The sequence below is a fragment of the Falco naumanni genome, chromosome Z (genome assembly GCF_017639655.2).
Source record: "Falco naumanni isolate bFalNau1 chromosome Z, bFalNau1.pat, whole genome shotgun sequence".
Classification (NCBI taxonomy): domain Eukaryota; kingdom Metazoa; phylum Chordata; class Aves; order Falconiformes; family Falconidae; genus Falco; species Falco naumanni.
Genome location: NC_054080.1, coordinates 60,382,302 through 60,400,844, shown reverse-complemented (window position 1 = coordinate 60,400,844; position 18,543 = coordinate 60,382,302). Strand labels below are relative to the sequence as shown.

The following is an 18,543-nucleotide window of genomic DNA, read 5'->3' as shown; positions in this document are numbered from 1 at the left end:
GTGGACACAGATAATAACAGCAAGATGTAATTGGAAGCTGTTAATCTGGTCTTGCAGTAAGAAAATTCATACACCTCTCCTAGCATCTACTAAAAACCGTTCCAGAGTGTGAATTATCTCTTTAACCCCCTGAATTTTGCTATTTCAGTTAGAGCGAAGTATCTTCTTTTAAAGGAAAGATTTTTCTTTGTTTTCCTTTGAAATTTTGCTAACTGAGGACTGTTTGGAATAGTGAGAGTCCTCTTAGCTTACACAGGACTAATAACCTGATACTTTTCTTTGTTGCATTTATTCCTTCTGGCATCACTGGGCATTTGTATCGCATTGCATTAACATTAACCCAGCTGGATTTTTCTACGTATTTGATACAGTCAATGATAAAATTCTGTTTCACCATAAAAACATGGTACAGCTAGTGCAATTGCACTGAAATGATTGTCACTATTGACACCTGCTCCTCCATGAAAGAGTCCTCATTTGTTGCATCCCTGAGGGATCTATACAGGCTGCGTTTTCAACATCAATTCAAAGACTAGGTGAGAGAGTCAATCAAAAGAAGCTTAAGTGTATGCAGCATACAGGTGTTCTCCATCTTTACTCTGTCCATCACATGAGACTTAGCACATAGGGATGGATAGTTTTGTGACTGAGTCTCAAAAAGGATCCCTAAAATAATAGCTTAGTTCTTCACTCAGCCACAGGTTTCCTGATTATAGCAAAGTTTCTAATCTGATCTTGCTTTCTCTTGCTGGTTTTTTTTTGTCTTTCTCCATTTTTTTTTTTTTTTAGTGGAGGTTTTCCATAAATCAGAGTCTTTGACCAACAGTAAAGAAATTGAAGATGTACATCCTTTTGGGTACACCTCTTCAGAGACAGTGGTTGAAGGCATGTTCTGGTCAGGCTGAAGTATTCAGAGTGCTTTAGCATCCTGAAATCTTTTTTTTTTTGATTCAAAATAAGATGCATTCGGTCTGCCACAGTAGTTACAGGATAGTTTGCATTTATAACATCCATCAGACAAAAAAAAATTGTTTATAACAACTTAAATGGCCTACAGGAAATGTCAGCATTGATAAGTATTTAGAAAATACTCCTTCATTTGCTTCACCGTAAGTAACTAGAATTCACAGATAATACGTTGTCAGAATTGCACCCAGTTTCTGGTGAGAACAGGAAGAGAATATTAACTAATTGATACTGTGATGAACCTGTTCATCTCTTAAATAGTGCTACGTTATCATTGAAGTAAATTCTAGATGTAGATGGATGAGTATTTGAGATAGAGATTAGATAATGAACACTTTCAAAACACTGAAACATAAATATTTTTATGTTTTTGTATATATATAAACTGTATACATACATTTGGATAAAATCAACTCTGCCAGGAGAGTAAACAAAAATGGAGTCTCTTTTTGCAAAATCTCATGGCTGCAAGAAGTGTGCCATCTTTTATTTGTGTGACACGTACACCATTTCAGGATGAGAGAGTAAACAGTCACCTTTTACTTTGACAAAGCAGTTACAGATTCAATAAAAATATGTTAAAACTGATGTTTCTTCCTTTTTCTGTAGTATTTTCATTGTGTTGTTTGTTGCAAGGGGCATTTGAGTGAAAAAATTGCATACAGGAACTTGTTTCAGCTCGTCATGCTGCTGTGAGGACTACTTGAGTTCACTTCTTGGAAGTTCTTAGTACATACCCTTTTACACAGGAAAAGTAGTGCTATTTTTAAACTGACGTTCTGCACTGTGTAGCATGAATTGTATTAATCTCTTAGTTGGTCATCCCCAACTGATTAAGCCCTATTTAATAACGGCCAATGCCAAGAAGTTTATATTGCCTGGTAATGCAATATACTCATTCAAAATTAAATTGTATATATAAGTGTAGCTAATGGACATGAACGGGTGCGTGTTTCTTGGTTTTTTTCAGTCTAAACATATTTGTACTCATGACAAAGGTGATGTCATGATGGTGGGACCCAATTACTGCTCCTTAAATTGATAACCCTATTTAGGATTGTATTTTTGCACCAAGTGAAAACACTCAGAGCAAATATAATGAAGATCTGAAAATAAATACTTGAAACAAATATCAACAGAAGAGCATGTAGTCACCAGTGAAAAATGAAATAAATGTGAACCTGTCAAACACATTGGCTATATATTAGTCCGTATTACAGTATAGCAACACTCATGTACGTGCATTTTTTTCTCTCTTTACCATAGGGCTACTGAATTTTGATATTTTACTTGAAATGTAGTAGTTCATCTGTTAACTTACTGTAGAACAAAATGCCAGATAACAGAGTTCGATTTTAAACCCTCTTTTCTGACCTGTTTTATTTCAAGTGATAGCTGCAAAAGTTTTTAACTCAATAGCCAGTATTGCAAATAGCGTATTCATATTCATATATTTGCAAAATACATTTGCTGTACAATTTTACTTCCTTAAGTGTAGTTACCTGCTCTTCAAATGAGTTTAAACAAGCTATTAGATTACTGGGCCTTGTAAGAGTGTGAGAATGCACCGTACGCAGGCTTAATAGGATTTAACTATTTCATGTGTTTGCTTTCTCTTGCTTTTGTTTTCAAGGGGAAACATTATTTCAATTTTAAAGGCTTTACTAAAAGCAATAATATGAAATAAATTTCAGAAGAGGTTGGTTTTGGTGTTTGGGGTTTTTTTTGAGCAGGAAATATGAAGTCTCCTTAAATGTAAAAACTTCAGAAAGCAACATGTATTATTTTTCTTAAAATACTATTTCACAAGAGTGATTAGGGTAGTTCAGTGTTCTGAGAACTGTTGTTTGTTAAAAATATTTTGGAAAAGGAAGGGTTAGAACTGGATTGAGGAGTGCATAGATGTTGACAAAGTGATTTCAAAAAGAATTAGCTAAGGCACCAAGCTTCTGCCTTGTCATTCAGACCACATCTGTGGGCATCACTTGAATATATAAGACAAAGATGTTGAAAGAAAAGTATCTGTTCCTGCAGGGAATTAGATCAGTCTGAATAACTATGTTTAGGGACCCAGTACTTTTCAGTCAAAGTATGTCAGCTGTTTGTTGTCAGTGAGGAAAGTCTACCACAAAATTTTCATTCTTCAAGGTAAGAGCATACATCTTTGAGGACATTAATTCCCTCAAAGTCAGTTGTTCTACTGACCATCACTTCAGTTCCCTGTCTCTGCTTGGGCAGTAACATTCATTGCTGTGCCGGTTTGGGCTGGGATAGTTAATTTTCTTTGTAGTAGCTAGTATAGGGCTATGTTTTAGGTTTGTGCTGGAAACAGTGTTGATAATTCAAGATGTTTCTGTTATTGCTGAGCATGGCTTATACAGAGTTAGGGCCTTTTCAGCTTCTCACATCACTCCGCCAGCAAGCAGGCTGGGAGTGCACAAGAAGCTGGGGGGGTGTGGGGGGTGTGGGGGGGTACAGCCAGGACAGCTGACCCCAGCTGGCCAAAGGAGTATTCCACATTGTAGATGTCACACTCAGCATAGAAAGCTGGGGGAAGAAGGAGGAAGGGGGGAGACACTGGGAGTGATGGTGTTTGTCTTCCCGAGTAACCGTTACATGTGATGGAGCCCAGCTTTCCTGGAGATGGCTGAACACCTTCCTGCTGATGGGAAGTGGTGAATTAATTCCTTGTTTTGTTTTGCTTGCATGAGCAGCTTTTGCTTTAACTATTAAACTGTCTTTATCTCAACCCATGAGTTTTCTCACTTTTACCCTTCCAATTCTCTCCCCCATCCCACCAGGGTGGGAATGAGCAAGGTTTCATGGGGCTTAGTTGCTGGCTGGAGTTAAACCACAACAATTGTGTTACATATTAAAAAAAAAATTGTAGGCTGTTCTTACATATTTCAAAATGTGATGAGATAGAGACACTATTAAACTCAAGATCTTCAGTAATTTTCTTTTTAACCAACACAAGCCTTATTTATCCAGAAATGCTGTTCATGCTAGTGCTACTTTCAAGATGTGTTGCTTATTCCTTTCAGATGAATATTCTGAAAGTTCCTCAGGTCTTTTCTTCCTTTATTCATTTTCAGCTCCATAACCTCCTATCAGGATAGGTAATCTTAATTTTCTTCACTTTGAATATAGCAAAAGACAACAGATGGTGATAGAATGACAAGACTAGTTGCAGACTTAACTTTAATCTTAAAAAGACTTGAATAACTTGAATACTCTTCTGATCCTCTTGAAAGTGTCAAAATATTGTCTACTATTACATAAGGCCCTCTGCATGAAGAAGAGGTATTTCAGGGCAAATTGGCTTAGGAAGAAGGTAATGGAAATACATCTAGAAAGCATTTCTTCCCTCTACCTGCAAAATACGTTACAAAAGCTTTTAATGTCTTGGCAGTAGCATGCTGCAGAAAAGTCCGTTCAGAGCTGGGATCAAAAACTGGATTTGCTTCTTCAGTCTTTCACTTTGTCTTATGCTTGTGTGATTCCACTGATGTCAGAATATGGGATGGAGAGTCAGGCCATCTTTACCTGCCTACCTCTCTGCCTTCCACTTTCTGAAGCATTTCTTAAAGGGAATGCGTTGTACTCTAGTAGATTATTTCCCTCAGTGACTGTGGCTCTGGAAAGTGATGCAAGGTAGAACACCTTTTCCATATCTTTCATTCTGGAAGACTTTACTTGCATGCTGCCCAACCAGTCAGTGAGATAAATGTCTGAACCCATCAGGGTGGATATGAAAAACAAATTTTAGTCAACCTCAACTTGTTTAATAATCCATTGGACTCTAGTCTGCTGATGCTGTTGTATTTTGGAAGAAATCCACAATTAGGAAAGAGCTGGGCTAGAAAGTGAGCATGGTGTCATACCTATCTCTGTTCTGCAGTTCATCAGGATGGCCTTAGCCATTGACCAGCACTCTTGCAATACATGACAGCATTAATTTCCGTACTCTAATTTGAGACAGTCAAGTCTGTAATTTCAACAGCCCAATGTGGGACAACCAGAGAAAATCAAACCTCAGCTTCTTTCAACACTGAAGCCTTAATCTGCTTCAGAACAGCCATTTCACATTTTAAAATCCTTCTCCATTCAAATCATGACAGTGTTTTTTCTAATACCTTCTTTATAGAAATGATCTTTTATAGATCTTTTTTATAGAGATCACCAGAACTTGCAGAGGAAGGATTGTCATTTCTTAGTGTGTTGTCATAGTAGACACCTGAATTAGCACCAAGCAAGCTAGTTTTTAAACAAGAAGCACAAAACAGCACTTCTGCTTGTTGCTGGGGCCGGTCTGTTGAGCTCAACCACAGCTGCATGCAGTGACTATGCTGCTTCTGGGATCTGTATTTGTTAAGGACACTTGAGTGCACCAAACAGATATGCCAGTTTGTTCAGCTCTTGCTGTGTGTAGTACATCATTGTTTACTGTACCCACGACCTGTGATTTTGTGAATAAGAAAGCATTGAACAAGATGTAAAATATCTTCCACCTGTCTTTTGGAGACTTGCATTACTATCCTTTAGCAAAATCAAAAATGTACTGTGTAAAAATCAGGTAATATGACACTAAGCACATTGCAATGGATGAGTATTGAAGTGCTGAAGAATGTAAAAGCAACTAGCAATACAGAAATTTGCATAAAATGCTTAAAAAACAGAAATCCAAGGATCAACACTTGTTTTTCACCAGTCTTTATTCCCCACCCCGTGCATCAGACTGACAGTCTGGTTGTATTCACCCCTTTTTATCATTTTGCAACCTGTCATGTCCCATTTATAGTATATTGGCAGACTGATTCTCAAAGGAAAGAGGGTTTTGCTTACAGACAATTTTGATTATCAGAGAATGGTGTGCTTAGTAATCAGTTATCCTCCCCACATGTTTTTAAATCTAGCAACACAATGCGGGGAGAAAAGGTATGTGATTGTAGGTAGGTTTATATTGAACAAAACCCCATTTAAAGGGATCTACCTGGAAAATTTCTCTTGTGATTTTGATCTTTCAATTTGTACTGAATTTGGAAGAATTCTTAGGCAGAAAGTTGGTGATCAGACCCCATCAGCTTACCATAACTAACAACTGCATCTGCTTCCAGTGTGTCAGAAAGGAGGGGCTATCACCTGTCTGTTGGGGGTAAGCACAGTGTAGAAATTTCTGAGAAATCTAAATTGTTTATAGTTACACCATTTGAATCCAATCGTGTTTTCAGTAGCTGACAAACAGATCTTACAAATCCAGGAAGACTTTTTTAAAGAACTTTAGTGCTTTGTGTGCACACAGAAATCTTTCCTAAGATTTTTTACTAAGCAATTGGCCTGTCAGAGAGCTCAAATGAAGTGAAATCTACCTCTGGCAGTAGCTCCTTTGATGCAGTTATGTGGGCTGTTCTGCTTCTGTGGTTCCTTATCCGTGGGGTGCAGTCATCTTTTTCTGCTCTTCGAGAGAGCTGCAGTGGGTAGCCGAGTAAATAAACTTGTAGTAGACCTGCAGCCCTGATTTTGCTTCCTAGTTTCTCAAGTAGGAATTAATCAGAGAGCTAAATACCCTAGGCAAAACAGTTTCTCTGGTAGCCTTTGCCTGTAGGAGATCGAAATGTAAATGGAATAGTATATCCATGTCCACAGTATTTCAGGCTTTATTGTAGCCAAAAGTTGTAAACTCTTAATGTTTTCTCAATTTATGCTAGAAGTAATTCTAGCACTTTTTTTATTTTAAAAAAAAAAAAAAAAAGCCCCGCTAAACTAACCACTTATGTTATTTTTGTCAGCCAGGGCTAAAAGTCTTTCTGATTAGTCACTATCCTTAATAAATATTTTTATGGTAGGAGAAAATGAAAACTGAATTTTTTAAACATGAAAGTACTTAATTGGTAGTTTCTAGTAGATATTCCTTAATTTCTTAATCAAATCGTAATGTTCCAAAACCTTGATATTTTCTCCCTGCTAACAAAAGGGCCCTGTATGTATCAATGCAGTTTTCATGTATGTCAGCATATAAGGATTTTGATTAACTGGTACGAAATACTTGATCAGGAATGCCTTTCTACAACATAATGTTAAGGCCCTTAACATTTTAAATATATTGTTGTATTTAAGGACCTTACATATGGGTCTCAAAATTTAAAAATAACTTAAAGAAATTAAATTTGAAGTTAACATTGAAAGTATATGAGTGAGTCATTTTAGATAGGACGTTAATCAAAATAGATTGTTCTAGCGTAGCGTATTTGCTGTCCACTAGAGGACAGCACTGCTTTTGTATCTGAATGCTGTAAAGTGAAAAATAATGTGCAGCATTTTCTTTGAAAAACAAACAGGAACCTTCTGAGCCAGTTGTTTAAACAGAAAACATTTAACACTTTAAAATAGCCGAACAGAAGAGTATCTTTTATTTGAAAGATCTCTGAAGAAGTTAAATGTTTTACTATTTTTCTGTATGGGAACTTTCTTGGAATTAAATAATTTTTCTGCAAATTAAAATTTATAGCCTGTTTTTAAAATGGACTGTATGTAATTCTCAAATACTTATCATATTAAATGCCTTTTAAGAAAAATAAAAATAACTGACTAGATGGGGAAACAAAATAGATCGAGTATTACAATTATAATTACAATAGGTGTGAGGAGCAAATATTTGGTTTCAGGCTTTTAGTTTATTGAAGTTTTGGGGAGGAGATACAAATACCTACATATAAAAATGCTGAAATTTTTTGACTAAAGGTAAATTTGGAAGGTGACAAAAAATTCATGCAACTTCTTTTTGAACATATTGTATTGGGCAATAAGTTCAGAAGACTCACTTCATTCCTGCATTTCTGTTAGAGGTATATTGCAACTGCTCACTGGCAACTGAGGAGAAAAAATCTTTTTTGACAGGAGAACTAAAAGTGGTAAAAATATAGTACAGATTTAACCGGAATTTATTTTGCTATTTTATTATTTTATTAAACCAAAAAAGAGTTAATATTGCAAATATTTACATTATGGTAATGATTTAGGTATTTTGAACAATTTATTCTAAAATAGTGTTAAAATTGTATGAAGGTACTGGAAAAAAGAAAATGTCAAATTATAATATTTTTAAGGTAAATATTCATTAAATTCTATGATTAATAACCAATGTTAAACAAGCGGGTTTTTTTCTGGAGGTTAAAATCACTAGTTTAAGAAAATATCCTTCTTTTTGTGAGTATATTTCTGCTTATGTTTTAGTATTAAGCTTACTCTGTCCCCAGGTAAGAACTAATACATAGTATTGCTATTCCAAACACTTCTTTTTCATGTTTTAAGGCTTACTCAGAGAATGATTACAAGTAATTAATAATTTAGCCAATTATTTGATGAAATGTTAATTTAAAAGTCAAACCTGTACATAGATAGAATTTAGTAGATTAAGGTGAAGATTTAGACTACTGAAAATACAAATATTTTTATTGTCCACTTGATACACTGGAAGGTACTTCGTAGTTGTTTTTAGTTAGATCTGTAAATTGAAGACTAATTCAGAGCAGAATTTTTTCCCCCCTTTGAATATATTCATTGCATAACTTGATTACACATTTGTCAACTTTGGACTAATTATTTTTCTACAGCTAGGGCAGGGCATTGCATCTTCTGATTGTCTTTCTTACTAATAGGATTCTGTCTGCTTCAGCAGGCAGTAATTGAAGGCTTCATGTACAAGATTTAAAGAAAGGGCAGAGAAAAAAACAAGTTTTAGCCTCCATGGGCTGTTGCCACTGTTTCTGGTAAGCAGTAGGACAGAAAAAGAAGAAAATTCTGCTAGAACAGGAAAACCAAAGAGGAAGAGGAGTGCCTGACAGGATAGAATGTATGTTTTAGTGCTGTTGAATTATGTGTAACAAATCCTGCACTGCTGTAAACAAATGTCCTGATAGTGAGTGTTCAGGTGTAAATTTACTTTCTCAAATGTTGAATGTTAAGAGCAGATTTTGAGTGAGTTACTGTGTTGCTGTCTGTTCACTGGCATGGAATTTTCATAACCTTTCCCTGTAAAAATGCTTTTCCTGTATATTGTAGCTATTTTCAGTCTACAAATAAAAAATAACTGCTAGTCTGCAGTCAGGCTAGTCATCATTAAAAAGCCTGTGTTTGGCAAATGCTTTCACATTGTAGTATCTGATACACTGTGTCTTTCCGTTACATCAACTATAAATCAAATGTTGTTATGTGATAATCATTAACAAATCTTATTTTCATGACAAAGAATATGTACTTGATTTTTAACTCTTGAAAGGCTGAATGACTTTCAAAAAACATACAGTACTTCATTGATGTTGATCTGGAATTTGATTACTAATATATATTTCCTTACTTACTGATAGGTACTATATTTATGTAAAAATAATGCATGAACAGCTCCTCTTTTTTTGCAATGTCACATATCCTCAGAATATTTTAACAAAAAAATTGGAAAAACTCAGAGTAAGCAAATATATCTCACACTGTTATGTTTCTAATCTGTCTTGATTTTTTTAAATGGGAAAAGTGTTAACAGCTGCAAATCTTCCTGAATATTTTTAGTGATGTAAAATAAGCTTTAGAATTAATTTTATCACAGAAAGAAAACTAGAAAGTAACTGCAGTATAGCAGAAACAGCCATCTTGAAACTATTAGTAAATATTTGGTTCTGTTTTCTGAATGGTATTCTTATTTACTTTTTTTCATATTCATTGATGCATCATTTGTTGCAGCAGAACCATGCTCATAATAAAACTTCTTATGTTAAGAGTTGTCCATAGGTCAAATTCTCTCTTTTGGACTTAAAAACAACCAATTTACAAGCTAGATTTTAATGTACCACAGTGCAGTTTCCAAGGCTTATTTCAGTCTGTGAATTCTGATTGGGTTTATTAATGTTTTTTTCTCTTTTTTTTTGTTGTTTTTTTCTTTTTTTTTAATTTAAATTCTAACCTTTAAGGCAATATCAACTTTCAGAAAAAGTAGAAAATAATTACTGACCTTGTGGGAAAAATAAGTTTCTTGCACAGAATAAATATCTACTTTATAAAGCAATTAAATTTTGCTGCTGAAAGATTTTTTTTTTAATGTGTTTCTGGTCTAAGTATTTAGTTGAGCACAACACACATTTTGGAAAATCCACGTGGACTTACGATAAAACTAAACATGTAAATACAGGAACATATATTTAGTCAGAAAGCAGCTGTTAGCCAAAATCTTTCAATGCCAGTATATTTAAAACATCTAAATAATCAGGAAAACAGGTTTGCTGCTAGTGTCTTCTAACCAAAAGTCAACTGCTTCATCCTTTTATAACTGTATTCAGCTTCACAGATCACATAATTTTGTTTCTAAAGGGAGTTTTAACACAAACATGCTTATCTTCCCTATTTTAAGAAGCAGATTTTGATTTTCAAAGTTCAAAAGCAGTGGTAAACCCATTGTGTGGTTGTTCCTTCTATACACCCTTTTTTAATGATGAAATAGGTCATCCCATTCTGTTCCAGTTCTTTTTTCACTAAGCAATTCCAGACCATTGATATAAACCGATCAACCACTGCTAGTCATGCATACTGACACTTTGTGTAAAATTATCCAAGTATCAGACCCTTTGCACCTTGCAAACCACATACAAACTCACTTTTTATTGATGTTACATGTTTTGTTCAGAGGTATGGAAAAGTGCTGTTGATCCCCCATGTGATTTTGCAAGTACACGTAAAAATACCAGTGCAAAACTCATCTGTGATGCTTTGGGCCACCTTGGCTTTCGCAGAAGGCTGACTTTGTATCACTTTCAGCTTTTAATAAAAGAGGGTAAAATCAAGCCTCAGGGCTATGAAACACAGCAGGAGTGCCAACTACCAACCTATTTATGTGCATACTCAGACATAATCTGCTTCTGTGTTGTCCCAAGACGAAACTGTTAAGTAAATAAAGTGACTAATAAGACTATTGTTTCTATAATTATCCCCCTGTCAAAATCAACAAGAGAAATAGTCATCTCTTACATTGCAGTGCAAATAGATGAAATCATTAATATAACTAGCTAAGTAGGTAATTTTTATAGTAGTAACGTTGTTTTAGAACATCCTATTAAAGGGAGAGGTCTTTGAATGTATCTGTAATCCGGACAAAAGAAATGGATTGACCTGTGATGGGTGACATTAGGGAAGTGCCCCATGTTTCCTTAATTAGTATAATGTGTTATGAGATTTTGATATGCTTAGTTTAAAAAGAAAAAAGACAGAAATTACTTCTCGTTTAAAGAGAACCTGCTTCCTGCTTAAGTGGCTAATATTTTAATTAAGTCTGGAGTGAAGTTTTTTGAGTATCTCCTGATAAACTCCCTCTTTTATGTTGATGGTAATTAAACAGATCCCCAAGGGCTTGGGTAGGCGCTTTGCAAGGCCCATGCTAATTGTCAGACATGAGACACTGACCAGTTGGTTTGCTCTTGAATAGCCCACAGCATGCTGTCAGCCCAGCAGTTTGATTTTTCTGTATTGTGAGCTGTTGTCAGGGCTAACTGGGTCCTATTGTGGCTGAAGATGTTTCGCAAATTGAGGCAGATGGCTCTGATTCAGACACGTGTCATTCAGAAAGAGGAGAGGAGATTGGCCCTGCAAAGTGGGGTCAGACTGGGTCACAGACCTGCTCTACACTTGTTAGTTTTTTCAAAAGCCCATGTGCAGCAACTTTGTTGTTGTCAAGTAAGGAAGGGTGGTGGGGGGAAGGAAAAAATTAAGCTTGGTGTGCTCCTTGTGGAAGATGGAAGAGGAGGCTGTTGCCATCCTCTTCCTTCCCATCTCTTGGGCCTGGCTGTGCATGTAGAATGAATTAACAGGATTGACAGAAGTTCATTGTGCCTAAAATGGCTTTTCAGTCAATTGTGGTGCTTAAAAGGTTAGTTTTGCTTTTAATTCCATGTAATTAGTGGGTTCTTCATGTCTTGGAATTTAGTAACAGTACATTAGTCCTAACTTTTGTTTATCTGATTGGTTGGATATTTTTGTGGCAGATTTTGGGGAGGCTTGTTTTGGTTTGGAGTTTTTTGTTTTGTTTTGTGGGTATTTTTTTTCTTTGTAGGATTTTTAGGAACTATATTTAGAAATATTGGTCACAATTTCAAGATTAATAATTCTGAAGATAACAGACAGAATGATTTGGTCTCTTGCTGTTAGGATCATTTCAAATTATCATGTTGGATGTTTATATCTTTGACTATTTTTAGTTTGAATTAATTCCCGATGGCAGGAGGATGGACTTTTCTGACAGTACAACAGTTTGGGGGTTTGGAATTTTCTACTACATTTAGCATAGTTGCATTTTCTTTGGGACACAAGTGATAGTTATCCATGGAAAACTCTCTACAGCTGAATTCCAGCTGTCCGTGTGCACAAGTATGGTAGGCAAACTGAAGAAACAGAGTTTACATTGAGATTTTATTTAAATAGAATTTAGTTTGTACTATTAAATACATAATTTTGCATGACACGTTTTTGTCCTTCTTAAATGCAAAAATATTTACGCAATGCTGAACAAATTCTTTCTGAAGAATTTATGGAGGTTTTTATGGTTTATCCCCTGAAATACATTAATGAAATTGGAGGCATTTTATTATATTTGAGCTCATTTCACTTTTGCAGAAAGAAATATTAGCAGTCTTTGACCTTAAAGATCCTCGGTGATTTTTATTTTTCATTTTTTATTTTTCCTTCCCCCTCCAGGTTTGCAGCTAAGACTGTGCACAGTGGGTCACTGATGCTAGTCACAGTGGAGCTGAAGGAGAGCTCTACAGCACAGCTCGTCATAAACACTGAGAAAACCGTGATTGGTTCTATTCTGCTGCGGGAGCTGAAGCCTGTCCTGTCCCAGGGGTAACCTGCTTACATCTGGACTTCAGAATCTGGCACGCAACAAAAGTGCCTGGCATCCACTACTGCTGCCTTTCATTTATAATAATAGCCCTTCCATCTGGCAGTGGGGGAAGAATACACTCTTGACATTCTTGTCTTCTGCTTTAGAATGCTAGTGTGTATCTATCATGTATGCAAGTCCTTTCCTTTTTTCTCTGCGTGCTAACCAAAGAACATATATTTTACTGTCAGTTATCTGCGCTTCTAAATGTATTTCTCATTTGTTCTACCCTAGACCTTCCCTCTCTGCTCCCTTCCCCCGCTACCTTTGTTCCCCATCCATTTTCCCCACTGTAGTGGACAGATACTAGATGATAAAGTTCAAGGGAAATCACACTGCTTGAAAACTGAGTTAAAATGGCAGGTAGGCTCCAGCAGCATACAACGACTATATGCTTCAGAGAGATTTTGTTGCTTAAGTGTAAAAGTACAATAGGTATAGCAAGTGGTGTTTGCTTTCTGGAAATGCTTGTAAACCTGAACTTGTCTGTTAAGAACATTGTTCCCACCTGCTGCCATTTTCTCAAATGTTTCAGTTAAGATGCCAATAAAGTAGTGCTATGAGCAGAGGCTCCCTCTTTTTTGTTTTGGTAGAGAACTGATAACAAGGATCGCCAGTATTGTATATAAATGGTCAATTAAATTAAATACTAACAAGGTTGGACACTACATGTACATCAGCAAACTGTTCTTGTGAAAGTACCCAGTGTTTGTGCTCCTAATTTGTAGTTTTCTGCTATGCAGTTACATTTCTGTTACTAAACAAAGCCAGTCTGCCTATTTTCAAATTGGCCCCTTCATGAAATACTGATTGAATTATTAGAAATTAGTATTATATGAAATACTGATTATTAGATTTTTGTGGCAAATACTGTCATCTAGCTTAATAAATTGTTCAGATCTTTGCTTCAGATTTCTTATGTAAACTGAGATTAAGACATATCCCACCTGTGCGTAAACCAGGGCTTAAGGCAAAAAGAAGAAATTCAAGGGCTGAGAAGACCAACAGCTGTGCAACCTTTGTGTCACTCAGTTTTCTGCTTGTAGCCTGGGTGTCACTGGTTTTGACCTTCCCTTCATGTTCAGGTTACATGGTAGGACTGAAGGTGCTGAGCTTTGTCTTTCCGTATCAGTTCTCCTTGCTTCCGCCATGGCTTTTCTTACTAACTCATGGCTCTGCCACAGATGTTTTCATGACATGGAGAAGATATTTGGATAACTGTACGCTTGCTTTGTCACCAGGACCCTTGCGTGGTCCTCTGGTGCTGACTAAATGGCACTGTTTTGGTTTAGCTTTCTGGATGATAGGAAATACTGCCTTCATCAGAAATATTGCATTACTGTACACCGGAAAATTCTTCTAAAATTTTCTACCAAAATTCAGTAGAACTAAAAGGTAGCTCCAATGTGCAGTAGAGTTTATTGGCAGATACTGAAGAGGGGCTGAGTTTTTTAGTTATGTAAATTGTACTTCTGTGTAGAAGCTAGGTTTTGCGAACACCCAAAATGCACTGGTACTTCTCAGACAAAGAAACAAGAGTCTTATGCCCTCAACAGAAATATACATGTTCTTAATCAACATTTACATTATTTTCTGAAGTCCTAATCCTGCAGTAAGGTTTTTCTTGAATTACAGTTTTCAAGTGTGGTATCAAAAGTTATTCAAACATGAAAAATTATTCGTCATAGGAAATATTATCATCTAAGAGAAAATGCCTAGTGGTCTGCATAGTATTTGACATTAAGACTCAGTGAGAAGGTGGTGAGGGGAAGGTGCAGAACCACACTTCCTGAGAAAAGACCAAAACCCTTCAGCCATGTTTGTAAAGGAGAAGACAAGAATTATTTCTCGTACCACAGTATAAATCAAAGGAAAGCATATTAATGCTGTATAAGTCATATACATTGCTGAGTAATTTCTGCCTCCCTAGAGTATTTTATACATTTTAATAGTGAAGCCCAGAAATGTGTATAGTAGGGATATTTGGGGAGTTCTGGTGTTAATTTACATTTTTTCTATGCTTTGTGACTTGTTCCAGTGGTTCAAACACTCTTGATACAGGTATCTAGGCTGATGGTGTGATTTGAAAATTGACGCTGCCTTTGGCAAACAGCAACTTGGAGATAAATAAAGACAGGTATTTAAATAGTAAAATATCTCTGCATACAATAAAGCTGAGCTCTTCAAAAACCTAAGCATGAGCACATGTACATGCCTTACATTAATAGTGGAAGTTGCACTCAGTCATAATTCAGCCAGTTAGCAATACTTTCTTGGTTTTGCTGTGTATCACTTCTAATTCACTTTTTTTCATACTTTTCATCATTCATAGAGGCATATTAAAGGTTATTAGGATATGAAGTAGAGTACTAGTCGAAAGTGCAACCTAGAATTCACTTCAGAGTGACTTATATGTAGCAGGTAGCAGCAGCTCCCACCTCTGTGGGCAGGCTTTTCAGCGAGGAGCTGTGCAACGAGAAGCACCCAGCTTCAGTGAGAATCTAGACCTAGGCAGCCTTGGAATGTACCTACACGCGCAACTTCAGATGCAGGAGCAAGGCTAAAGCATAGTATTGCAGTACTGGTGAGGTGGGCTTTGCTAAGATGGTGAGGGAATTCTGTCGAGGTCCAGTTTAGAGAGTGGGAGGTGAGGGTTAATTACTGAAATTATGAAGGGTTCAAGTGCAACGGAACCTGCAGAAACAGGAAAACCGGTAGCAACTACAAACGGAAATAAATTATCATCAGTAGGAAATTTGAGTATAATTTGATTAGCTGTTGAATTCACGCATGCCCAAGGTAAGTAAAACTCAAAGAGACTCCCAAGATTATTGTGAACTAATCCAAGCTTTAAAACTGATGCTGGTAATTACAGATTGAAGAATTCTGCAACAAGAGCACAGGCAAGCAGATGAGAAAGTTTCTGCATAGTGGGAGATGGACAGTTTGCTGCTTCTTTGCCTTCCTGGTTGTTCCCACACACACGTATGTTTCCCCTTGTGAAGAGGAAGAGGTTTTTTCTTTTTTTTTTTTCTTTTTTCTTTTTTTTTTTTAACAACTGACTTTTCAAATTCAATTATTCCAAAATAACTCAAACCATTTGGAAAGGATAGGATGTAGGGAAGAGCTGTTATATTTCTATGGATGGCAGAACATGAACATAGGCTTGATGCATGACAGTCAAAGTAACAATTTTTTTCCTCTTATTCCTTTTACTTTTTATGATGTTGTATGAAAGGATAATATCTTTTCATGCATAGCCTGCTTTAATTCTAGTAACTAATTTCTAACTAAAAATAGCAGAAGTAGAAATGGGTCTAGAGGTAGGAACAAAATAGTGGAAGATATAAATAGAATACCCTGTGAAATGATAATGGAAATAATGGAAGTGTTTTTAGAGCAGGGCCATGATACAATGTACGAAATAATGAATGGCGTAGAACAGATAAATTAGGCTTTCCTGATGATCTTTCCTACTAACTCAGGAACCAGGTGTCATTCTGTAACATTTATAAAGCAATATATGTAAATTGGAGGAAGGAATTAACTTTTTTTCCCCTGTTTTAAACACAACATGTACTGAAGCTCTCATCATCTGCTGTTACGAGATGATGTTTACTAAAACAGGAACAAAACAGGAAATGTACATTAGCAAAGGAATATCCAGGTATGTATTGGATAGGACCTAAAAAACCACATGGGCTCTAAATCCTCTTGATATGAGGCTTAGGCTGGTTACTGATATTTGGTGATAGGATTAAATCCTTTTACACACTTTGTTTTGCAATAATCCATTACGATAATTAGTATTAATTCTTCTTTTAAATTATTCAATTACTGAACTGTGTGGTTTTGCATACAGTATCTTATATGCCTGAATTAATTTTATCTTGGCACTTAAATACCCTAACAAGGATTCTAGTAAGCAATGTACAGGTAAGTTGAATCCTCCCAAGCCCTCATCTGACTTCCAATGTGTGCCTGAAACAAGCATTGGATTGAATGAGGATTGGGCTCTGTTCCCTTCACTTTCTGTCAGTTTGTCTTTCTGCCCTTCCCCACACTCTTGTTTGTTTTACATGAAGTGTGTGTTTTTATAACACTTATTAAATATTTTGTGGTGCAGATACCAGGCTTTGCTGTGTTTTCGTAGTGTGGTTTCACTGCTGATAAGAGCCTTTGTGCACAACCCTGGTAAAAGCAATGCTTCTACTCAGGTTATTTTACCCTTATCTGGTATACTTGTGCACAGTCCAGTGAACCTGTTTGGAAGAGAAAGAGATGGTGAACACCACTGCATTTCCAGTCCTACAGCTAACTGATTTTGCTTCAGAAGGTACACGATGAATTGCTCTTCAGTGGCTGGTACCTCTGAGCTTGTGCTGTGACTGTACTGTTCCAAATCCTGATCCACTTAAATCCCTGTATATAGTCTGGTCCGTATAAATGTATCTTTACTAGTAGTGTTATTCTAAACTCCTTTTTCCCATTGTGCATGTATAAGAGAGAAGGCAAAAATCAGTGTTGCTGGCTTCCACCACAGCCTGTTCTCACCCCACTCCTGGTGACTTTCCTCCTCCTTTGCCCACCTTCCCAGTCATGGCTTTCAGAGGAGAGGGAAGGGGACAGCAGCTCTGCCCTTAGCACCATCTAAAGAAGCAAGTGTGTTGTGAGCCACCATCCACATCTTCATGCCTGCCTCCGCCTCAACCCGCACCTGTTTTTTCTCCTTGATGGGAAGGATATAGACTAAGCCTTGTAAAATCAGCTTACAAGTCACCTTGTTCCTCAAGAAAGAGCAAGAGCTGTTGGTGCACTCAGGTCCTTCTCACCCTCCCATCCTGTAAAAATGCTGGTGGACTCTGGATGGGCAGTAGGAAGGTAGTGAAATACCTTGTCTTGTACCAGCCACAGCTGGCAGCCGTTTTAGCGATGGCTAACGGCAGGTGGATGAGGGAGATAGCTGGGAAAAGTGAGCCTGCCTGCAGAGTTCAGCCTTGCCTTGAACTGTGGAATGCCCAGCTTGGGCTCACAGCAGCACCCCAAGCCTGGCAGCTGGAGCAGAGCTGGGAAGGGAGGTGCAGGGAGGACAGGAGCCTTAGGAGAGGCAGCATCCCCTCTTCTCCCTCTGCTACACGCCACATCTGAGTGATTTAGGCTGCCCCTCATCACCTCAGAGCACCAGCAGCAGCCACAGGACATTCACGTTCGCAGGGCTCTGAGGCCTAGGCAACCAGGGAGGCTGGCGGGTAGCAGTGCTGCAGGTGTCCCCGAGTTAAGACCCGGTAGCCGTGGCTTCTGAGGGCAGATGGAGCAGCCCTGGCTCACCCCGCAGCACCCCTGCACACCTGGCTTGGGCATGCCTGGGACGCCAGAGGGGCCCCCAGGTGCCAGCACCCTGCCTGGGTGAAGGAGGAAGGTGGGCAGGCTGGAGGAGAGGCAGCAAGCCCCTTTTCCTGGGCTGTGGAGGCAGGAGTCCCATGGCGTACTGGCCTCCAGAAAGGCCTGCTGCTTTAGTGAAGGTTCGTAACTGAATCCCAAGCGGAGGGCAGGTGTGGGCTGAGCAGTCTAGGGCCAGCCCAGGAGGCTTTGGTGGGCATGTGACCTCCCTGTTGCGGCAGCCTCCACACCTGGTCACCCTGAGCAGGCCCGTG

At 37.6% G+C, this 18,543-nt stretch overlaps 1 protein-coding gene across 4 annotated transcripts in view; it reads left to right on the top strand.

The window, feature by feature from the left end:
- The window catches only part of AP3B1 (adaptor related protein complex 3 subunit beta 1), a 161,988-nt gene extending 148,536 nt beyond the window's left edge, over positions 1 to 13,452 (top strand). For all 4 annotated transcript variants that reach the window (XM_040579493.1, XM_040579495.1, XM_040579494.1 and 1 more), the window contains exon 27: positions 12,700 to 13,452. In XM_040579493.1, coding sequence (XP_040435427.1) covers positions 12,700 to 12,853 — 154 coding nt within the window. In that variant the 3' untranslated portion in view covers positions 12,854 to 13,452. The remainder of the gene's footprint in view (positions 1 to 12,699) is intronic.
- Positions 13,453 to 18,543: the final 5,091 nt, after the last annotated feature.